This window comes from Paramormyrops kingsleyae, chromosome 2 (assembly GCF_048594095.1).
Source record: "Paramormyrops kingsleyae isolate MSU_618 chromosome 2, PKINGS_0.4, whole genome shotgun sequence".
Taxonomy (NCBI): domain Eukaryota; kingdom Metazoa; phylum Chordata; class Actinopteri; order Osteoglossiformes; family Mormyridae; genus Paramormyrops; species Paramormyrops kingsleyae.
The window spans coordinates 6277329-6293874 of NC_132798.1; the positions used below are offsets into that span (position 1 = coordinate 6277329).

The 16546-nt window shown below is 42.1% G+C and overlaps 3 protein-coding genes and 1 non-coding gene across 12 annotated transcripts in view; 2 read left to right on the forward strand and 2 right to left on the reverse strand.

Moving 5' to 3' along the window:
* The window catches only part of LOC111857585 (disintegrin and metalloproteinase domain-containing protein 9-like), a 31146-nt gene extending 29493 nt beyond the window's left edge, over positions 1 to 1653 (reverse strand). For 2 of the 6 annotated variants that reach the window (XM_023838604.2, XM_023838602.2), the window contains exon 1: positions 1579 to 1653. In XM_023838604.2, coding sequence (XP_023694372.2) covers positions 1579 to 1633 — 55 coding nt within the window. In that variant the 5' untranslated portion in view covers positions 1634 to 1653. Of the gene's footprint in view, positions 1 to 347; positions 744 to 1578 lie in introns of those variants that run through there. The other 4 variants (XM_072704395.1, XM_072704388.1, XM_023838603.2 and 1 more) reach the window with 4 other exon arrangements.
* On the forward strand, positions 745 to 5851 carry nudt18 (nudix (nucleoside diphosphate linked moiety X)-type motif 18). The gene is made up of 4 exons (XM_023838610.2): positions 745 to 816; positions 2710 to 2846; positions 3859 to 4072; positions 4209 to 5851. The coding sequence occupies exons 1-4, from the start codon at positions 786 to 788 to the stop codon at positions 4805 to 4807; spliced, it is 981 nt and encodes a 326-aa protein (XP_023694378.1). The 5' UTR covers positions 745 to 785; the 3' UTR covers positions 4808 to 5851.
* Positions 1865 to 1947, forward strand: trnal-cag (transfer RNA leucine (anticodon CAG)). Its single transcript has one exon. It is a non-coding gene; the product is annotated as a tRNA-Leu (tRNA).
* fhip2b (FHF complex subunit HOOK interacting protein 2B) lies at positions 2412 to 16174 on the reverse strand. Of its 4 annotated transcripts, XR_002841378.2 has the most exons (19): positions 15959 to 16174; positions 15225 to 15303; positions 14320 to 14489; positions 14011 to 14115; positions 12289 to 12408; positions 11710 to 11916; positions 11073 to 11269; positions 10335 to 10452; positions 10080 to 10156; positions 9805 to 9997; positions 8546 to 8718; positions 7833 to 7976; positions 7420 to 7510; positions 7180 to 7323; positions 6959 to 7099; positions 6722 to 6822; positions 6273 to 6576; positions 5482 to 5556; positions 2412 to 4736 (listed from the first exon to the last, which is right to left on the reverse strand). XR_002841378.2 is itself a non-coding variant. In XM_023838606.2 (17 exons), exons 1-17 carry the CDS (start codon positions 16007 to 16009, stop codon positions 6474 to 6476), a joined length of 2214 nt encoding a protein of 737 aa, XP_023694374.1. In that variant the 5' UTR covers positions 16010 to 16174; the 3' UTR covers positions 5935 to 6473. The 4 variants fall into 4 exon arrangements, 3 of the variants coding, with proteins under 3 accessions (XP_023694374.1, XP_023694376.1, XP_023694375.1); XM_023838606.2 differs by lacking the exons at positions 2412 to 4736; positions 5482 to 5556 and having other exon boundaries at positions 5935 to 6576; XM_023838608.2 differs by lacking the exons at positions 2412 to 4736; positions 5482 to 5556; positions 15959 to 16174 and having other exon boundaries at positions 5935 to 6576; positions 14320 to 14412.
* Positions 16175 to 16546: the final 372 nt, after the last annotated feature.

A 16546-nucleotide genomic window follows, 5' to 3' on the forward strand; every position in this document is an offset into this window, starting at 1 on the left:
GTCCACTTGTGCCGATGTTAACTTTGGTTTTTAGAAGTTCTGCAACCAGTCTAAAAAGGCACAATTCTGTAATATAAGCAATAAGTAAAGTTTGTGTCTTCAGGCGAATAATCTGCGCATAGTGCGCTCTCACGTCAATAATTAATTATACGGTTGCATTTCCGACCCCCTAATTTTGAATGGATCGGACGCAGAACGTCATTAAGTACTAACAAGAACTAACAAGAACAAAGAGTGTTATAGGTAAAGACTCAAGCCTGAGAGCCTGCTCTAGATTTTCAGCCTGTCAGTCCAGGCAGACGTCCAGGCAGACTTGTCTGACCGGCCGCGGGAGACGGCGCACTTACTTCCCAGCGCGCACAGTAAGCAGAGAGCGCACAGGACCCGCAGGTTCATGTTTATACGATCCACAAGCAATCGCAGTCGCCGGAGACGCTTTTATTCAATTTATTTCCCTTTTCCAGGCGTCGCCTCCCAATAACCGAACGTCTCCTGAACATAACGCTGGCTACCTTGTACACCGCAGGTACCTCCAGAAATCAGACATGCTGGAGCTAAACAGTTTCTAACTGACCGCCTAAGATATTTGTCCTCAGTCCGAGGTGGATTTAACCATGTCGATCACTCCCACGTGATGACAGTGGTGAGCTTTGCCTTGCCACGATGAAATCTATCTCTCCAGGCTGCCGGCACTTAACCATCCATTTAACTTAGAAATAGCGAGCGGACTGCGCATGCGTTAGGAGCCAACCTGCGCGTCCCATTAACCCATTTGGTGATCAAACATGACGTACCGCTCTCCGCTCGGCGTTTGCGGTAAGAGCCGTCCGCCTGACCCCGCGTTATGGTCCTTAGTCTCGGCATAAATACCATTATCGTTATTTGTTTTCCCCCACATGTCCGGGTGTTAATACGCAAATTTGCGAAATAGGGAATCCTTTGCAGACCTATTCCGGTAGCATATATTAGTGGAAGTTCCTACTACTCATACTGAAGCGTACTACTGACAAAAAAGAAATGAACATACGAACTTGCTTTACTATTTAACACGTATGTTAGAGAATGGCTGCCGGGTCTGTCGTGTGTATGTAGTTTATCGTTCAGGCCGTAGATTATAGAGCCAGTGGCCTTGCTGACTATATGGATGCGTATGTATAGATTTCTGAAAGCATTACTTGTGCTTTAATAAGTAGGGGAATACAAAGATATATTCCTACGAAGCGTTGTAAACTCGACAACGTAATATATTTGAATAATTTGACCAGTAAATGTTTAATACTGATAAACACTGATGGAAAGCCAGGATTACCGGATCACCTGGCCAACTCCACTGTCATACACTACTTTGTGCTAACGATTGTTTCTAGGGGCTGTATCCGTGATGACTAACAAAAACAGCGTAGACTTAGTGCGCATCAAATGATGACAAATCCGTCAAATCGGGAATATCATTTTAACCTAATGACCCTTTTAGAAATCTATGTAAATAATGTTTCATTTCAATGAGGACATTCACATATATGAAGCTGAGCACTAGGACAGCTAATGTTCTGTAATCAGGACATACGCATTTCGTACTTGTAGGGTAGGTTTTCTGATCCCGGATCCATTCGATCAGACAGACTAGGTACATCGTTCACTCTCCCGATTTTGCGGAACTCTCGCTCCTGCGGGTCACGTGACTCAGGATAGAGTAAACGATAGCCGACTACGCCATAAACAGCACACTTCCTATAGCTTTATTTGGGTACAGAAGATGTATCATCATTAGTCTCTATTTTGTGTTTATGACTAAGTCTATGGGTGTTAAGTACTAGACAACAGTCTAGGATAGTGACGTGTTTTTCAGTAAGTGTACTTATAAGTCAGGATGGCCGAGCGGTCTAAGGCGCTGCGTTCAGGTCGCAGTCTCCTCTGGAGGCGTGGGTTCGAATCCCACTTCTGACAAATACTTTTTTTTCTTGTTCGCATCCCGTCATGGATTTCTTGTCCAGATTTTACTGTTTTATGTTTTAGGTGATTTACATATTTATTTTATTGAAGTAAGGGGTACATCTTGAGATTCTGGGACCAATTCAATTACGTACAACATTTTTTAGGGCCCAGAGTCCTGAGTAGTGTTGTGATCCAGGACATGATTTATCCTATATTATCGTATCCAGACCATATCCCCCTCCGTGCTCAAAAAAAAAAAAAAAAGAATTTTTTATATATATACATATATATATTACACACACACACACACATACACATACATACATATACCTATATTATAAACCTATACTCAAGTCCAATTGAGATGAAATGTGGCGAGACCCAAATGAACTGAGAGACACTGATACACTAGCTATATTAGACGTTTGAGCATCGTTATTAGCCTACTGCTAAAGATTTTACAACCAGTCAGAATGTTAAATTTACATCTACTTTATTTGAGGCTTGTATCTCTAGCGACATACAAGTGAGGCAGTTTGCATAATACAAACATACTGCTGTCAAAAACATATAAATGCAGCTAGGATGAGCTTCCAGTAATTGCTCAGGTTGGTTGAAGGTCAGATCACATTCAGCATCAAAAAATTAGCACTAGTACTCAAAACAATGTTATGTATAGTCAGTATATCAGTATATCAGAAAACTTTATATAAACACTAATTAAGACAAAATCTTTTACCACTTCTACCTTCATACATGCATTTTTTTATATAGAAGACACAGTGGAGAAGATTTTAAATGGTGAAGGTCTAGAGGTGAAAGAATTTGACTCTTCCCCTGAAGAAGTTCATGCAGTGGTCCTAAGGAAGACCGTCTGTTACATTGTCTGTGCCATCATCTTCAATGCAAAGGTAAGAGCTACAGTATGATTTTGCCATGTAAGGGCAGTGACTCAGTGACACTAACATTCCTGTTACTTTAACATGGAGCATCAGTTACTTAAAAGTTAAATAGAACTTTATGTCTAGAATGTGCAGAAATGAAGTAAAACCTGATAAAGTGCAGAATACAATGTACATAATCAAGATCAGCCATTGCAATTGGTAATATATATTATTACCCCGTGTGGTTTGCATAGCTTATCATTTTATATTGTAAAGTTCTCAGGTCAAAGTCACATTGTTAATGGAAAACCAGAATAGCAGTCATATCTCCCTCTAGGCCAAAGCAAATGTTCCTCTCCTACACCAGCCGATTGCAGGAATACAAAAAAATTTGCCATTCCTTTAAGGAATGTCAAAACATTGGACTGCAAGGTTCTACACGGTTTAGACTCATCTCACATCTCTTATACGAGCATAATATCCATTGGAGGGCAAAATCACGTGTAGCCTTGCCTACTAAATCTTTGGTGGCAGCTTCTGTATGTGTGCCAAAAACAATGTTATCTATATTTAAAAGCTGAACCATAATGTAAAAAAGGCATGGTGTAGTAATGGTGTGGGGTATTGAGTGTCACGACTCCAGGACTGGGCCCCCTGCCCCTGCCTGCTGTTTATAGAGTTTGCTTCCTCTATCTTCCAGTTTACTAGAATACCTCAGTGACACAGTTAGATGACTCAGGGTCTCTGAATCGCTCATAATTAATGCTTGTGTGACTCTGCAATGGATTGACATCCTATCCAGGGTGTACGCTAGCCTTGTGGCTTATGCTGCCTGTGATAGCCTCCAGGTCACCCTGTAACTCTGATGAGGATGCGCAGCTGGAAGATGGCTAGGGTGGGATTTATGGTGGGCTGGCTAAAGCACTATACTAAGTCCCCAAAAGAGCTGTAAGCTGCAAAAGCATTTTCTAGGCAACTGTGTAATGAGATGTGACGAACGGCTGTATTGTCCGTGTACCACTGCTGTCTGGGTTTGAAGGACGAGGTGCTGATGGTGCAGGAGGCCAAACCGGAGTGCTACAAACGCTGGTACTTACCGGCGGGCCGCATGGAAAAGGCAGAGAGCATCATAGAGGCCATGGTCAGGGAGGTTAAGGAGGAGTCCGGCCTGGAATGCCAGCCAATCACCTTGCTTCTGATCGAAGAGCAGGGCTCACAGTGGATCAGATTCACCTTCTTGGCGGAAGCAACAGGTTGGGCTGCATTGACTGTTTTCTGCATGATGCGCTAATTTAAAGGCATTCGTCTGTAATACATTAATGCCATTTTGTGTGTCAGGATCTTTGGGTCTTAAAATGAGGGCTCTCATTCATATGACTTTGCATTCAGGAGGCTCTTTGAAGACAGAAGCAGAAGCTGATGCAGAGTCGATCCAGGCTCAGTGGTGGGACAGGGAGACCCCCCTGCAACTCAGGACCAATGACATCCTGTGCCTGATAGACGCCGGCCTGAAGTACAGGGAGAAGCCTCGGTTTACGCCAATGCTGCCTATCGACCTCCCCTGCCACGTCATCTGCCAGAGACTGTTACTCGTATTCCGCGACCCCGACGGAGAGCTCTGGATTCTGCTGAGCCACAAGGAAGATCCCCGCGTCCCCGTCGCCGTGTGCGGCAGGAAGTACTCGCTGACATGGGTCGTGCGCAGGCTGGCGCGGGAGTGCATGCCGTCCTCGCCGGGCCTCAACCTCAAACCCTGGGGCATCCTGGGAGTGCAGCATAACGGCAGGATGCCCGGGAAGACAGATGGGATCTGTTTCAACATGCTGGCGTCGGTGGAGCAGAGTGCCGACGGTGGCCAATCCAGCCACCCTCCATTGCTAGAGAATCCCAGATTTCTGTGGCACAAGGTGGTCAGTCCTAATATAAAAGAGAAGATTAATCAGAGACTGACATCACGGTCTGTACTTCCCATGTACAGCCTTTATTAACGTCGGCTGAGAACCTGAAAAACAGATGAGGCACAGTGCATCACAGCCTGAATGCTTTCCAATTCTCCGAAGCTATCATGCGGTAGTAACAATAAGGCCATAGGGGAGGGGTAGGATGCTGTTTTCCTTCAGAGATACAGGGTCTTCTGTTTTTTCCTTCTACCTCACTATAATTATCTGAAATATGTACTTTAAAAAGTAATCAGTTTTCAATATCGGGTGATATCTGAAAACCAACACACCTGGTGGAAATCTGACTGTTACCTAACCCTGCAGGAAGTAGTGAAGACTGTGAAAGCACAGCTCAATATATCTAATATATAATGAAAAAGACTCCAGATACAGAAACTGCAGTATAACACAAAACAGAATTAAGTCTACAACTTATAAGTGGACTGATATATACACACAAATAAAAATGTACGTTTTATAAACCGTTATCGACACACAATAGAAAAAGCACGAGTTAGTTACGAGATACTGTTTTTATCACATATAATTTATATATGAATACTTAAAAAAAATTATAATGTAATCTTCACACTTCAGTTTAACTATTGGTAGAGTAAACAAGCTGGGATTTTATAATGCAACATGAATGCACTATGCGATGAAAGCATGAAGAATACCTCCAGGACATAACCATTCACTATTGTGAAGCAAACCTTGCTTACCTCAGCCAGGGAACCTCCCCATTACTTCAGGTAAAATAGCCACTTGCATTAGGTTAGTGAAGGAAACTTTAATCACTAGGAGAAAATAAATACACACAAAGCCATTACACAATCTTAATTTAGGTTTGCTGTATTGCCCTTCTAACTGCATGTTGGCTGCAGAAGACAAGGGCCCCATCTTGGCCTGCCTGCACTGACTTCAGCTTGTTAAGTATACTTGCATGGATGGGTCAATGCAAAAGAAATGACCGAACTGTATAATAAAGGATTATATACGACAATTAGCCTGAAAATCAGCCTATTTACAAGAATATATTTTCATTGTTTTAAAAGTGAAATCAATAAAGATCTGGCAAATGTCTTATATTAACTACTTTGGTGTGTATGACTTTTATTTTTAAATAAATTGCAGCTGTCAGTTGAGACCGTAGACAGACCAAGAGTGAAGCAGAATAAAAAGAACATCACTGGGTGTTTAATGTTCAAACGGAACTTTAAGAACTGTACAGCAAACAGCCCATGTCTGTTCATCGTGACCAACAGACAGCAGGATGGAAGCATTTTTTCCATCTTAAAAGAAAAGAATTCCCCGAAGATAAAGCACCCTATTTTCCACCCACCAACTTTTCACAAAGTAAATATCATCTGGGTAAGTTATTTCAACATAAATAGTAAATATTAAGACAGATAAAGATAAAACAAAATTTACATAAGACAGATGATCGAAACAAAACCCAAGACTTTACATGATAGCCAAAAAACAACAAAAGATTATTTAAGTATCGGCATACCGCTTCCTGTTCCATTAATCACTGGACAGAAATGTGCCATGACTATAGTCTTCTCCAAAAAAAGCTTGTTGAATCCAGTTAAATTGTCACACGCTGATTGGAGCATTTTAATTATCACCTGTGCAACTCTGGCAAATACACAGCATCCTTTACTACAGTCAATAAATGCTAGTGATAACCAGAGATGAAGAGGCCAGAGAGTCAGAGATCTTCCATGGGAAGTTTGACAAATACTATTGCTGCCAGTTCCTTGCAGAATTCTTCCAGGACTATAACCCCTTTCAGCAGGGTCACATGATCCATTCTGAAAGTTACAAAAACACGATTCTTATTCAAAAGGAGGTTCGAAGAACATCGTGTATAATTACTGGAATTCCTTAAGCCTCCTTACTGAATTTCAGTTTAATACAAGCAAGTCAATTCTGGCTAAATTCCAATGAATTCCTTACAGTGATTCAGGCTCCAGCGACATCAGCTGCTTTCTGACGTGGACAAGCTTCTCGGTGAAATTTGGGATATGCTGGATCCTCTGCATCAAATCTCCTATCACCTACAGGAAGGTGGGAATGAGCCGGTAGACAGCATGAGAGTGACACAAAACCAAGTTGCAAGAAGGAAAAACACTAACAAAAAAATGGGAAGAGGGAAAAATAGAAACAAACTTGGATTGGATGGGATGGACTCACCCTGATAAGAACAGAGAAGAGGGAACGGCTTCCAGTGGCCAGGCTGATATAAGGATTGAGCAGGTATTCGTGCAGGTGAGGGTGGGGGAATGAGGCGAGCCTGGACAGCACTGACGTCACCTGGAGGTTCAGCTCATATGGCTGAGGGACAAGTAAGAGAAGAGATGAGGACTCAGGACAGACACCCGAACGTGTGGTGTTTTCCGGGCCTGACAGGCTACCTGCTCTAGGATCTGCGCGATCCTGTCGAAAAGGATTTTGAGGAAGTGCCCTTCGTAGAAGCAGGAATCCAGGGAAGTCACTTCTGGAGGCTGGGGCAATGTGGGCCATCCCCAGTTCAGTGAGATCTCTCTGCAGTCTTTAAACTGGGAAGGCACACACAGGAGAGCGCCACATGGAGAAGCGTTAGCTGACAGCCCCGCTGAAACACAGCCTGACGCTAGTTATCACACAAGACTCACCATTTCATGTGCATCGTGAACATAGGTGTCATATCCCGCTCCCTGGACGTACCGAGATGTTTTCGCCTCTTGTGGGACCAGGCAGAGAAAGCTGCACAACAATGCACATCTAATCACCACACACAATCCATGTTCTTGGCTGTTCTTCTCGACCAATTGCCAGTGCACCTTACCTTACACAAACATTAATCAATAATGTTGTATATTACAGCGGATTTTAAAGTGAACTTATGATATCATAGTGATTAGGGCTGGATATTTGATCAGCTGGTCGCATTTTTTTAAGATGTAGGCTGGCCTTTTGTTATTCCTTTGGGGTATTTAACTTGTATTTCTACATGAAATATCCAGCACTATAAATTTGTATAGTGTAAGATGTACCGTAAGGTGACAGGAACATTTATTAAAGGTACCTGTTCACAATGTCTGCCGCTTGGGACTGTCCTCCAGGCTCCCCCTGGCCACGCTGCTGGGGAGGCAGGGACACCAGCGTCTCAACATGGTTGAAGTTGCCTTCAGAGTCCATGTCCGTGAAGAAAGGATCCTCCTCAAACTCCCTGCTCAGACAGTGAGAACAGTCAATGCAGGTCCAACCAGTGCCCTGTGCTGCTCTGATCTGGCCGGGTAACAGTGTGTCGCCATGACAGAAGGTCAGAAGGTCAGTCTCCAATTTAGGAATGAAATCCCTTCCCCAAGTCTGTCTTTAAGTCAAATTTGTAGGTAAGTTGGAAAAATAATAATACAGTTCTTAATAATAATAATAATTATTATACCATAATAATAAAAGTAACAACATATGGTACCATTCTGTACCTGAAGCCAAGGACTGCTGAAGCCACGCAATGTTTTCATGAGCATCAAAGTACTGCGTGGGTTTGTTATCACAAACCACTGCATTTAACCCAAATGTGTAATATAACAGCCTTAACGGAAGTCCGTTCGTAAGTACGAGTTATATTGGACGTTCTTAAGCCGGGGACTTCCTGTACCAGTGCCACACAACTACACGAATATGTTGATTGTTGACCGTATAAGCCCTATTCAGCCATCCCATCTAATTTCATCATCATCCCACAGATGGTGGGAGGGGGGCATTGGTGCTATGGGCAAGTAAGGGGGCACACACACGGACTCCTCGAGGGGCTCGCCGTCTCCAGGCTGTCGCTCTTCGCCCCCTCCAGCTGCCCCAGGGGCAATGTAACCACGTCTCTCCAAGTTCCTCAGGGCGAGGTTGAACACCACGTGCTCGTGCGGCTTCTGCAGGAGTTCCTCAAACAGCCTCAAGGTGGCAATACTGATCTGACGGGAACAGAGAGCAGCTTTCATTCCCAACATTCTGTATCGTATACATACAACTATCCATCCATCCATCGATCCATCAAAGAGGGCTGCAGGAATCACAGAGGAAGAGGAAGAGGACACCCTGGATGGGAGGCCAGTCTATTTAGATGGAATTACACTTAAAAAGTTCTTTCTGTTCATCGCTAAACACTCTAAGTAAAAAAATCAAGCAAGTACATGCACTTTGAACAGAGAGTGCACTTCTGAAGAACTTCCTAAAAAAAAATCAAAAGATGACGTATACGACTCCTATAAACTGATAACATTAACAGTTTTGAAAAATGTTAACAGCAGCCACAGGGATTCCTGGTCTATGTGTTCAGCCTGTAAAACAACATTCCTGCATCACGAGACTTAGATTACAGGGCAGAATTCCTTCAACGCCCCCTTTGCAGTTTCCTCATAAATCCTTGATGCAATGCAAAGGTAAACATTAGTCAAGAAAAGACAAATGGAACAGACTGGGAATTGTATTAAAATGTCAATTACTGGCTATGATCCACATCACAGGAAATTAAGTTATTGGGTAACAGAAAGCAAGAAACTTTTGATACAGATTTCCTTTCCATGTTGATAAATCAGTTTCAGCACCAGAAATATATACTGCATATATCCATGAAAAATTAAAAAAGGATTGAATTTAGATGTAGGAATGACTGATTCGTGCATGTACTCTCGGTTTCTGATGTCTTTCTTATAAACATTATACACGGCATAATGCGATAAACACCAATGACAAATTAGACCCATATTATTTTAGCGCATCCTAGTTACTCCACAATCTTCCATAACAAAAAACAGCCCCAGCCATCAAAGAACTTTTAACATCTACCTCATCATTGCAGAATGTTTGTGCTTATTTAAGACTCAATTTGTGACATAGAGGATTTAAGACTGTTTTCCACATTTTTCAAATGTTTTTTATAAGAGGAATGCCGACATCGCATCCTCGCCGGCCGATTCTAGACGGAACATTGTCTTCTTCCTCCACAATGCCAGTGACAGAGGGGGCAATGGAGGCCAGAGGCTGGGAGGACAGCGTACCTCGTCAGAGATGTGGTTACAGTTTTCGATGAGCTGCCGGCGCAGGACCGGGGCATCTGGGTCAACTTGGCGCTCGCAATTCCTCTGGCTGCCCAGGATGAAGAAGACCAGCTCTTCCAAGAGGGTGGGGGCACTAACGCGGTGCAGAATGCGGGAGAGCAGGGCCATGTGCAGCAGCATGCCTGCTTCTGACCTGTGGGAGACAAACGTGGCCTCATCACCTCCATGGGGAAGCAGGTTCCAGCCCAGGAAACACGCTAGAGTTGGACACTTACACCTGGAGCAACTGCGGCTGCACCACAGCGACAAGCCACTGACGGCGAATGGCTTTAGCCAATTTGATCGACAGCGTCTGAAAAAGGCAAGAGGATCAATGAAACACTGCACCCAGGAAATGTTTTACGTTTAGGCAGAATTGGTCGTCTGTTGACTGGGGCTTTAACATATTGAGCATGTCAAGCTAACAAAGGGGACAAGAATGGCCCTTTGACTTGATTCACACTCACTTCCCACCCCATGGCATCACTCACCCGTGGTGCCTCATTGACCAAGTGGTTGCAGAAGTCCAGCCAGGCTAAAAAGGCTTCCAGCTGCTCCCTACCAGGTAACGAGCTGGACTCCTCCGAAGTCTTGGGGGAACACTGAACTCTGCGTATACACCAATACCGCCATAAGAAAGTCTTCCCCAGAAAGAACCAGTACTGCAGAATTATTTTAAATACTTAAAAAACTACCAGTATAACCTTTTTTGTAAGGTAAGGGCTATACCTTGTCAGAAGTTTTATACCAGCCAAAATATTTAATTCAATAAGTACCTCCACCCTAGTTTGCTCTTAGTGGAGAAAGAGCTGCAGCCTTATCTGATGAATTACAAATGTAATATGCTTGGATCACCAGTAACCACATGCTGTACCATGCCAATATCTCTGTGTACCAGGCTAATACTCAAATATTCCATGCTAATGTCACAGGTAATCATTCTTTACTACTAAACAGCGAGAGTCATGTTTTGGAGAAACAGCTACTCAACATCCATACAGAGAAAACAAGACTATTTCTGTTTCACCTGACAGTGGCCAGGCAAAGTTAAAGCAGGGGCGTAACAGCATAACTGAACCCAGTACCGTCTATCCAACTTCTAACCAATCATCCTGTTCAGAATCACAGGGGGCCTGGATGCCCATCCGAATTAAAATCATTTCAAAGATTTTTTAACCCCACAGAAAGGCTGGAGGTTCATACTGAGGAGACATATCCATGACACATACCTCCACTGAATGTCAGGGCAGCTGTGAACATCGACGGGCTCCAGGGACAACGGGATGGAGCTGTAGAGCTCGCTCAGCCTCCCTGCCACCATCTGGCACACCGCTGTTTTCTGCCCCAGGCACTCGGCCGTCTCCTCCTTTGGTATCGCCAACAGCAACGACAAGCCTTCACAGGCTCTCAATGCAACTCTGCTCTTCTGATAACAGGGAAACACAGAAGGTAATCATACTTCACTTCAGACTATTCCACTCCACAATGAATCTTCCTGTCGACCTCTTACTGTCTCATCTGGATTGAACTGTCAGTCATTGCCCATTTGTGCATTATGTATCTGCATGCTGCTGTTTTCTGTTATGTCTTACTGCATTTATTGTTGATTCTTGTATCTATACATTTGTCTAATGTCTCTATATAGTGCTGTGTGAACGTTTATGCTGGTCCTTGCAATTTTCCTTGGAATAACTATCTTTCCATGTTTCCATATATTTTCCTACATTCCGCTGTTTAAACCACTCTGTCCACCCACACCCCAACCCCACCCCCCATTTTCCAAAATTCCCTTTTTTCAACCACACTGCCCCCCCTCATGTTGGGATGTATAAGGGTGTGAAGGTCAGTGGACGAGGCTTCACATACCTGGCTTTTTGTTAAGAATAGTAAAGCATGGATCAGCTTCTTGTCCTCCGGGGTCAGACTAGGGGATCTGCAGGGGCTGCTGAGATATCCGCTGTCATTCTGATGTCCAGGAGGCATTTTTTCTCCATTGGGGGTTTCGCTGTCCCCCTGCTGAACCTCATCTCCTGATGAAGAGCATGACCTTCTACTAGGTTCCTCCGTCTTAATCTTTAGAACACACAACAATGGAAGAAACTAACCATACTATACAGTAAATACACCAATAAATACTACATGATGTTGCTAGTTAACAGCAAGCTTCACAGATGTTACTGAACACCTTAAGAAACTTCTGCAAATTCTACCTTCTTAAGAGGCTTAAGTAACTCATTTTATTAATCAAATAAAAAACATTTGGCTGTAAGCAGCATTCAGTAACCAGCTGTTTCTTTTATTGCACCTTCATTAAATCATGTCAGTTCTGTTGCCTAGTGTTTGCAACATGCCAAGTTAATATACTTTCTGCCAGATTGTGTAGGGGAAAAAAAGGAAAACAGTCTGATGACCCATTCCATTTCAAAAGTTAAATTCATAAAATACCCCAAGAATGTAGTTGAGCACATAAGGATCCTGTTTCAGTCTTGAGCAAATGACAAAGAGGAATTGGGCCTCCTCCTTTTCAGTCTGTGACCCTGTCTGTGCACAGAGGCAGATCAGCTTCTGAGGAGACAAGAAACAGCCCCGATTCAATTAGCTGCAAGTGGTTTGTCCAGGGCGAGGCAACCCTGAGCTTGGAGCGCCAGTATCCCGCAGCTTTTCAATCCTACCAGCTGGACACCAGCCCTCAGAGGTCACGGTTGCCTACTCCTGGATTTCACTGAGATGTCTTCATTTACAGGTGACTTAATACCTCTTAGATATCAAAAAGTAAGAAGTGTTACCTGCAGTTTATGAAATATATACATTACAATGCAAGTGCCTTAGGCCAACAAGGGAAGTAGTTTAAAGCTACAGCTAGGGGAAAAAATGAAGAGACCAAACTATATTAAGAAAATCAAATAAAATAATAGGCATTTTTAAATCCTGATTCAATCTTGGTTCTGTTAGCAGAATGCTACACTAAACAGCAGGTTACTTGCAGGTTCAAAATTTTTCTATGATAATAGATGAAACATTTTCTTTTCCTTTCAGCCATATATTTTAATTCTGTTTTTAGTCTTGCATTCTTCATATAAATCTCAGGTTTATACAAAAGAGACCACTCTATATATTTAAAAATATGTGCTTTTATTTAAATCCTGATTCTGCTGAGCAGCAGGTTGCGTCCAGGTAAAACAAAAATTCTAAGACGGCAAGAACAAGATGAAGCCGGAGACACTGGGAATGACCAGAAACCAGCCAGGTAAAGGGCAGAAGCGACTTTCTAATGCCAGAGATGACCGTCAGCTTATCCAACAGTGTCTCATGAATCGGAAGATGACATCAAGTGACCTTCAAAAGGAATGGGTACCATTAAGTATTGTGAAGTGCTCTGCTAGGATAGTTCATATCAGGCTGCTAGAAGCAGGACTGAAGACCCATAAAGCAAGGAAGAAGCCCTTCATTAATGACAGACAGGGAAGAACCAGGATGCAGTTTGCAAAAAAAATAATCTCTTAATTAGTCTCTTAATTTTTTCCATTGTATTTATCGGTACAGTAATGTATGTTTATTCAAAAAAATACATTCTGACATTAGAGAAAAAAATACAAAGAATAATACAATTTATAAAGGTAGGAGAATTTCTTGTGCTCTCCAAAATGTCGCTGAGATCTTCTTGGATGGCTAAAAGAACACGGCTTTGATTCCCAAACCCCTCAGGGGCACCCCAGCCAATCCATATATTCATTAAATCTGATCACCAGCTCACTAACATTAATTAACCTAATTAAACATCTTGATAAATTATCGATCAGCCAAACATACTATGCTAGTGGTCAAGTCAACAAATACTTTGGTATATTCAATTGTGTATATTAGCGGTTTTGGCATGCTTTACGCCCTGAGCAAAATATGAACCGATTGCTCAGATGTGTTGTCCTACAGTCGCCCGAGCAGCAGTGTCAAAGTTTAAACAGTTTCCACTGGCTGCCTAAGATTTTTTTCTGCACAATATTGCACATCCTTTAAAATTGAAGTGTTGAAGAGTATGTGCCAAAGTTATGAATCTGTACATATAGCCTGGTTAACATAAATCAAAATAACATGAATTCAATATAATCAAAACAAAATTTCCTGTAAGGTGACAATGATGCAAACAGGTGATGACACACACCCCCTTACCTGGACTGGCCTGTAAACATTGATAATGTGAAGCAGTGGCTGCTGGATCTGTGTCAGAAGCTTGGTGAAGAAACCAAGGACCTGCTGGATCATCCCTGGAGGGTACTGCACAGAGAGGAAGACAACCAACATTAGAAGAAGGGAGAGAGAACCACAAATGGAAGACCACCCTAGACCTTATCACTCTTTACCCTTACATAAAATGATGACTTATAAGTGGATAACACAGTATCTCCCAGCAGTCACGTACATGTAGATTACAGTCATGTCTCAACATCCTTTTGCTGTTTGTGTATGAGTCTGAGATACCTCAGCTTTGCCTAAAGTGCAAAGTGTCTCCAAAATCTTGTGCTGCAGCAGGTACTCCATGCAGGGCCCCGTCTCCTGTGATTCCTGCTGCTTCTCCTCATAGACCAAGATATCAAGCATCTGTTTGAGTCGCCAGGGGATGTCAGTCTCCTTTACAGGAATCAGGTCATCTAGAAGAGGATCTCAGTGCACTTAGAGCCCTTAAAGTGGCCACCCAGGGCATTTTCCAAGAAAGCTTTCTATTGAACAGTTACGGACCGATGAAAAGCAGTAAACAACCAAAAAAAAAAAAAAAAAAAAAAACTTGGGGTGATGCTGACTTCATTACAGCAACGCTAGCAACAACAGAACAGTGTTTAATCTAGAGTAAGCTTGAGTGATTTGAGATTGTCAATAATCGCCGATAACAGACAAGTAACCTGGCATTGGTATCTGACGAACCAGTGATAAACATAAAAATAGATGATAGAAATAGAAATAGCCGTCTAGCCCATTATAACGCATTTAAAATATAGTGTTTTTTTAAACACCTTATAGACTTCGAACAGGATTTTTAATGTGTGTGCTAAATGTATTTATTTACTTTAGACCAGTGGTAAACATCATGCAGTCCTATTTCAGAGGTTTAATTATCTATTAGAAGGTAAGACCATGAAATAGTGTACATGGATTAGGGAAAGCATTTCGTCATATAATCCCAAATAATTATACATCACAAAATAAAGCAAAGACTGTTATATATTAACATTAATATTAACATTTCATACGGTCCGGCCATCAGGGCGTGTACAACTTGATTGTTTTTTGTTTCAAGTTTTTCATTACATTACCGTACTTTCGTCTAGTTGACAAAAACTAGGAAAACAGGTACGGTAGATGTCGCGTAAATGTTAATATTAACTCACCGGTGGTTTCGATGTAATAGTTCGTGATCCCTTTCCAATGCTCGACAAAGGAGTCCTGCAAATTTACCGACGGCTCTCTCTGAAACGCAAAATGATATATATCATATATTTAAACTGGTATAATTTCGTAAACATCAGTAAACACACAAGGCGCACAAATAATGCATAATTCAACGTGCGATGCGCATGTTCTTCGGGTAACTTATGCTTCGCTAACATTAAACAATAATAGGTAAAACGTGAATAATGTATGCCGATTGTTCCCTGATCCCGTTCAGACGCTAATGTTTACGGTAGGACAGTGCTCAGGCGCCCAGTTGCAAACTTTAGGAATACGGAAAAAAAACAACCATCTTATCCATAGACAGCTGCTACATTAAGTTATTTTCCCCATATCTGTGTAATGACGCACGAAAAAAAGACTGTATAACTTGTATAACATGGTCGATTATTCTTCTTGAAACGTAAACAATCCGGCTTCTGCGCTCACGTACACAAAGAAGGAGCGGCTTCAACCTGTTGAATAAGTATAATAAAGCAGACAATTGCCAGTGTGACAGTTTTACATTTCATAGTCCGGAGGTACGCAGACAAATAAAAAGTTACGCGCGACAATAAAAACATAAGATAAATTAAAGTAAGATAAAGCGCTAAGCAGCAGGCCTCGGTTGCGATCCCCGAGCTAAAGTTCCGGGCCGGCCACCGTCAGACGTCGGTGTTCCGTTCTCACTTACAGTTTCTAACGCCTGCTGGAAGAGCGTCGTAAGTTTATTAAACATGTCCATCTTGAGCCGTCTTCTAACTTCTTCGATGTCTATGTGTCAGATGCATTTATTCTCACAGTATCCTAACTCTCTATTAGTATGTAAAACATTTTAAAAAGTTGGTCAGTCCCTGTTCGGACGCCAGAGCCCCGACATCGAAGTCAGTGGGAGCTGACGAATGATGAAAGGGGGCGTGTCTTAGGAGCGGTGCCGACCAACCGCAGAATATCTTTCAATTAAGAATATTTCTTCCATATCATTTTAACCAGTTCAGTAAAACTAACGTGTTCATCTCAGACAATAGTATCAATAACTGCGTTGATGATGTTAAATTCAACGTATTTATTAGTAAAATGTGGTCCAACGAAAATAATGTGGAACATAACATGAATTCCTTGGGCAATGAGCATGATTGACTTGATGTACCTGATCAAATACCTTGAATAAAAAAAATCTAATATAATATTGAATATATATGCATACTTCATAAATGTATTATTAGATTAATGTCTTAATCTAATAATGTCATTACACTTGGATAAATTATTGAAAAAAAGT

Excerpts from the sequence above, each read along its gene's own strand:
- nudt18 (XM_023838610.2), top strand. The coding sequence starts at position 786 with ATGACGTACCGCTCTCCGCTCGGCGTTTGCG. Across the intron at positions 817-2,709 it reads CTCTCCGCTCGGCGTTTGCG|AAGACACAGTGGAGAAGATT; the intron begins GTAAGAGCCGTC and ends TTTTTTATATAG. Across the intron at positions 2,847-3,858 it reads CCATCATCTTCAATGCAAAG|GACGAGGTGCTGATGGTGCA; the intron begins GTAAGAGCTACA and ends CTGGGTTTGAAG.
- fhip2b (XM_023838606.2), bottom strand. The coding sequence starts at position 16,009 with ATGGACATGTTTAATAAACTTACGACGCTCTTCCAGCAGGCGTTAGAA. Across the intron at positions 12,409-14,010 it reads ATGTTTACAGGCCAGTCCAG|AAGCTGATCTGCCTCTGTGC; the intron begins GTAAGGGGGTGT and ends TTGTCTCCTCAG. Across the intron at positions 7,324-7,419 it reads TTCACGATGCACATGAAATG|TTTAAAGACTGCAGAGAGAT; the intron begins GTGAGTCTTGTG and ends GTGCCTTCCCAG.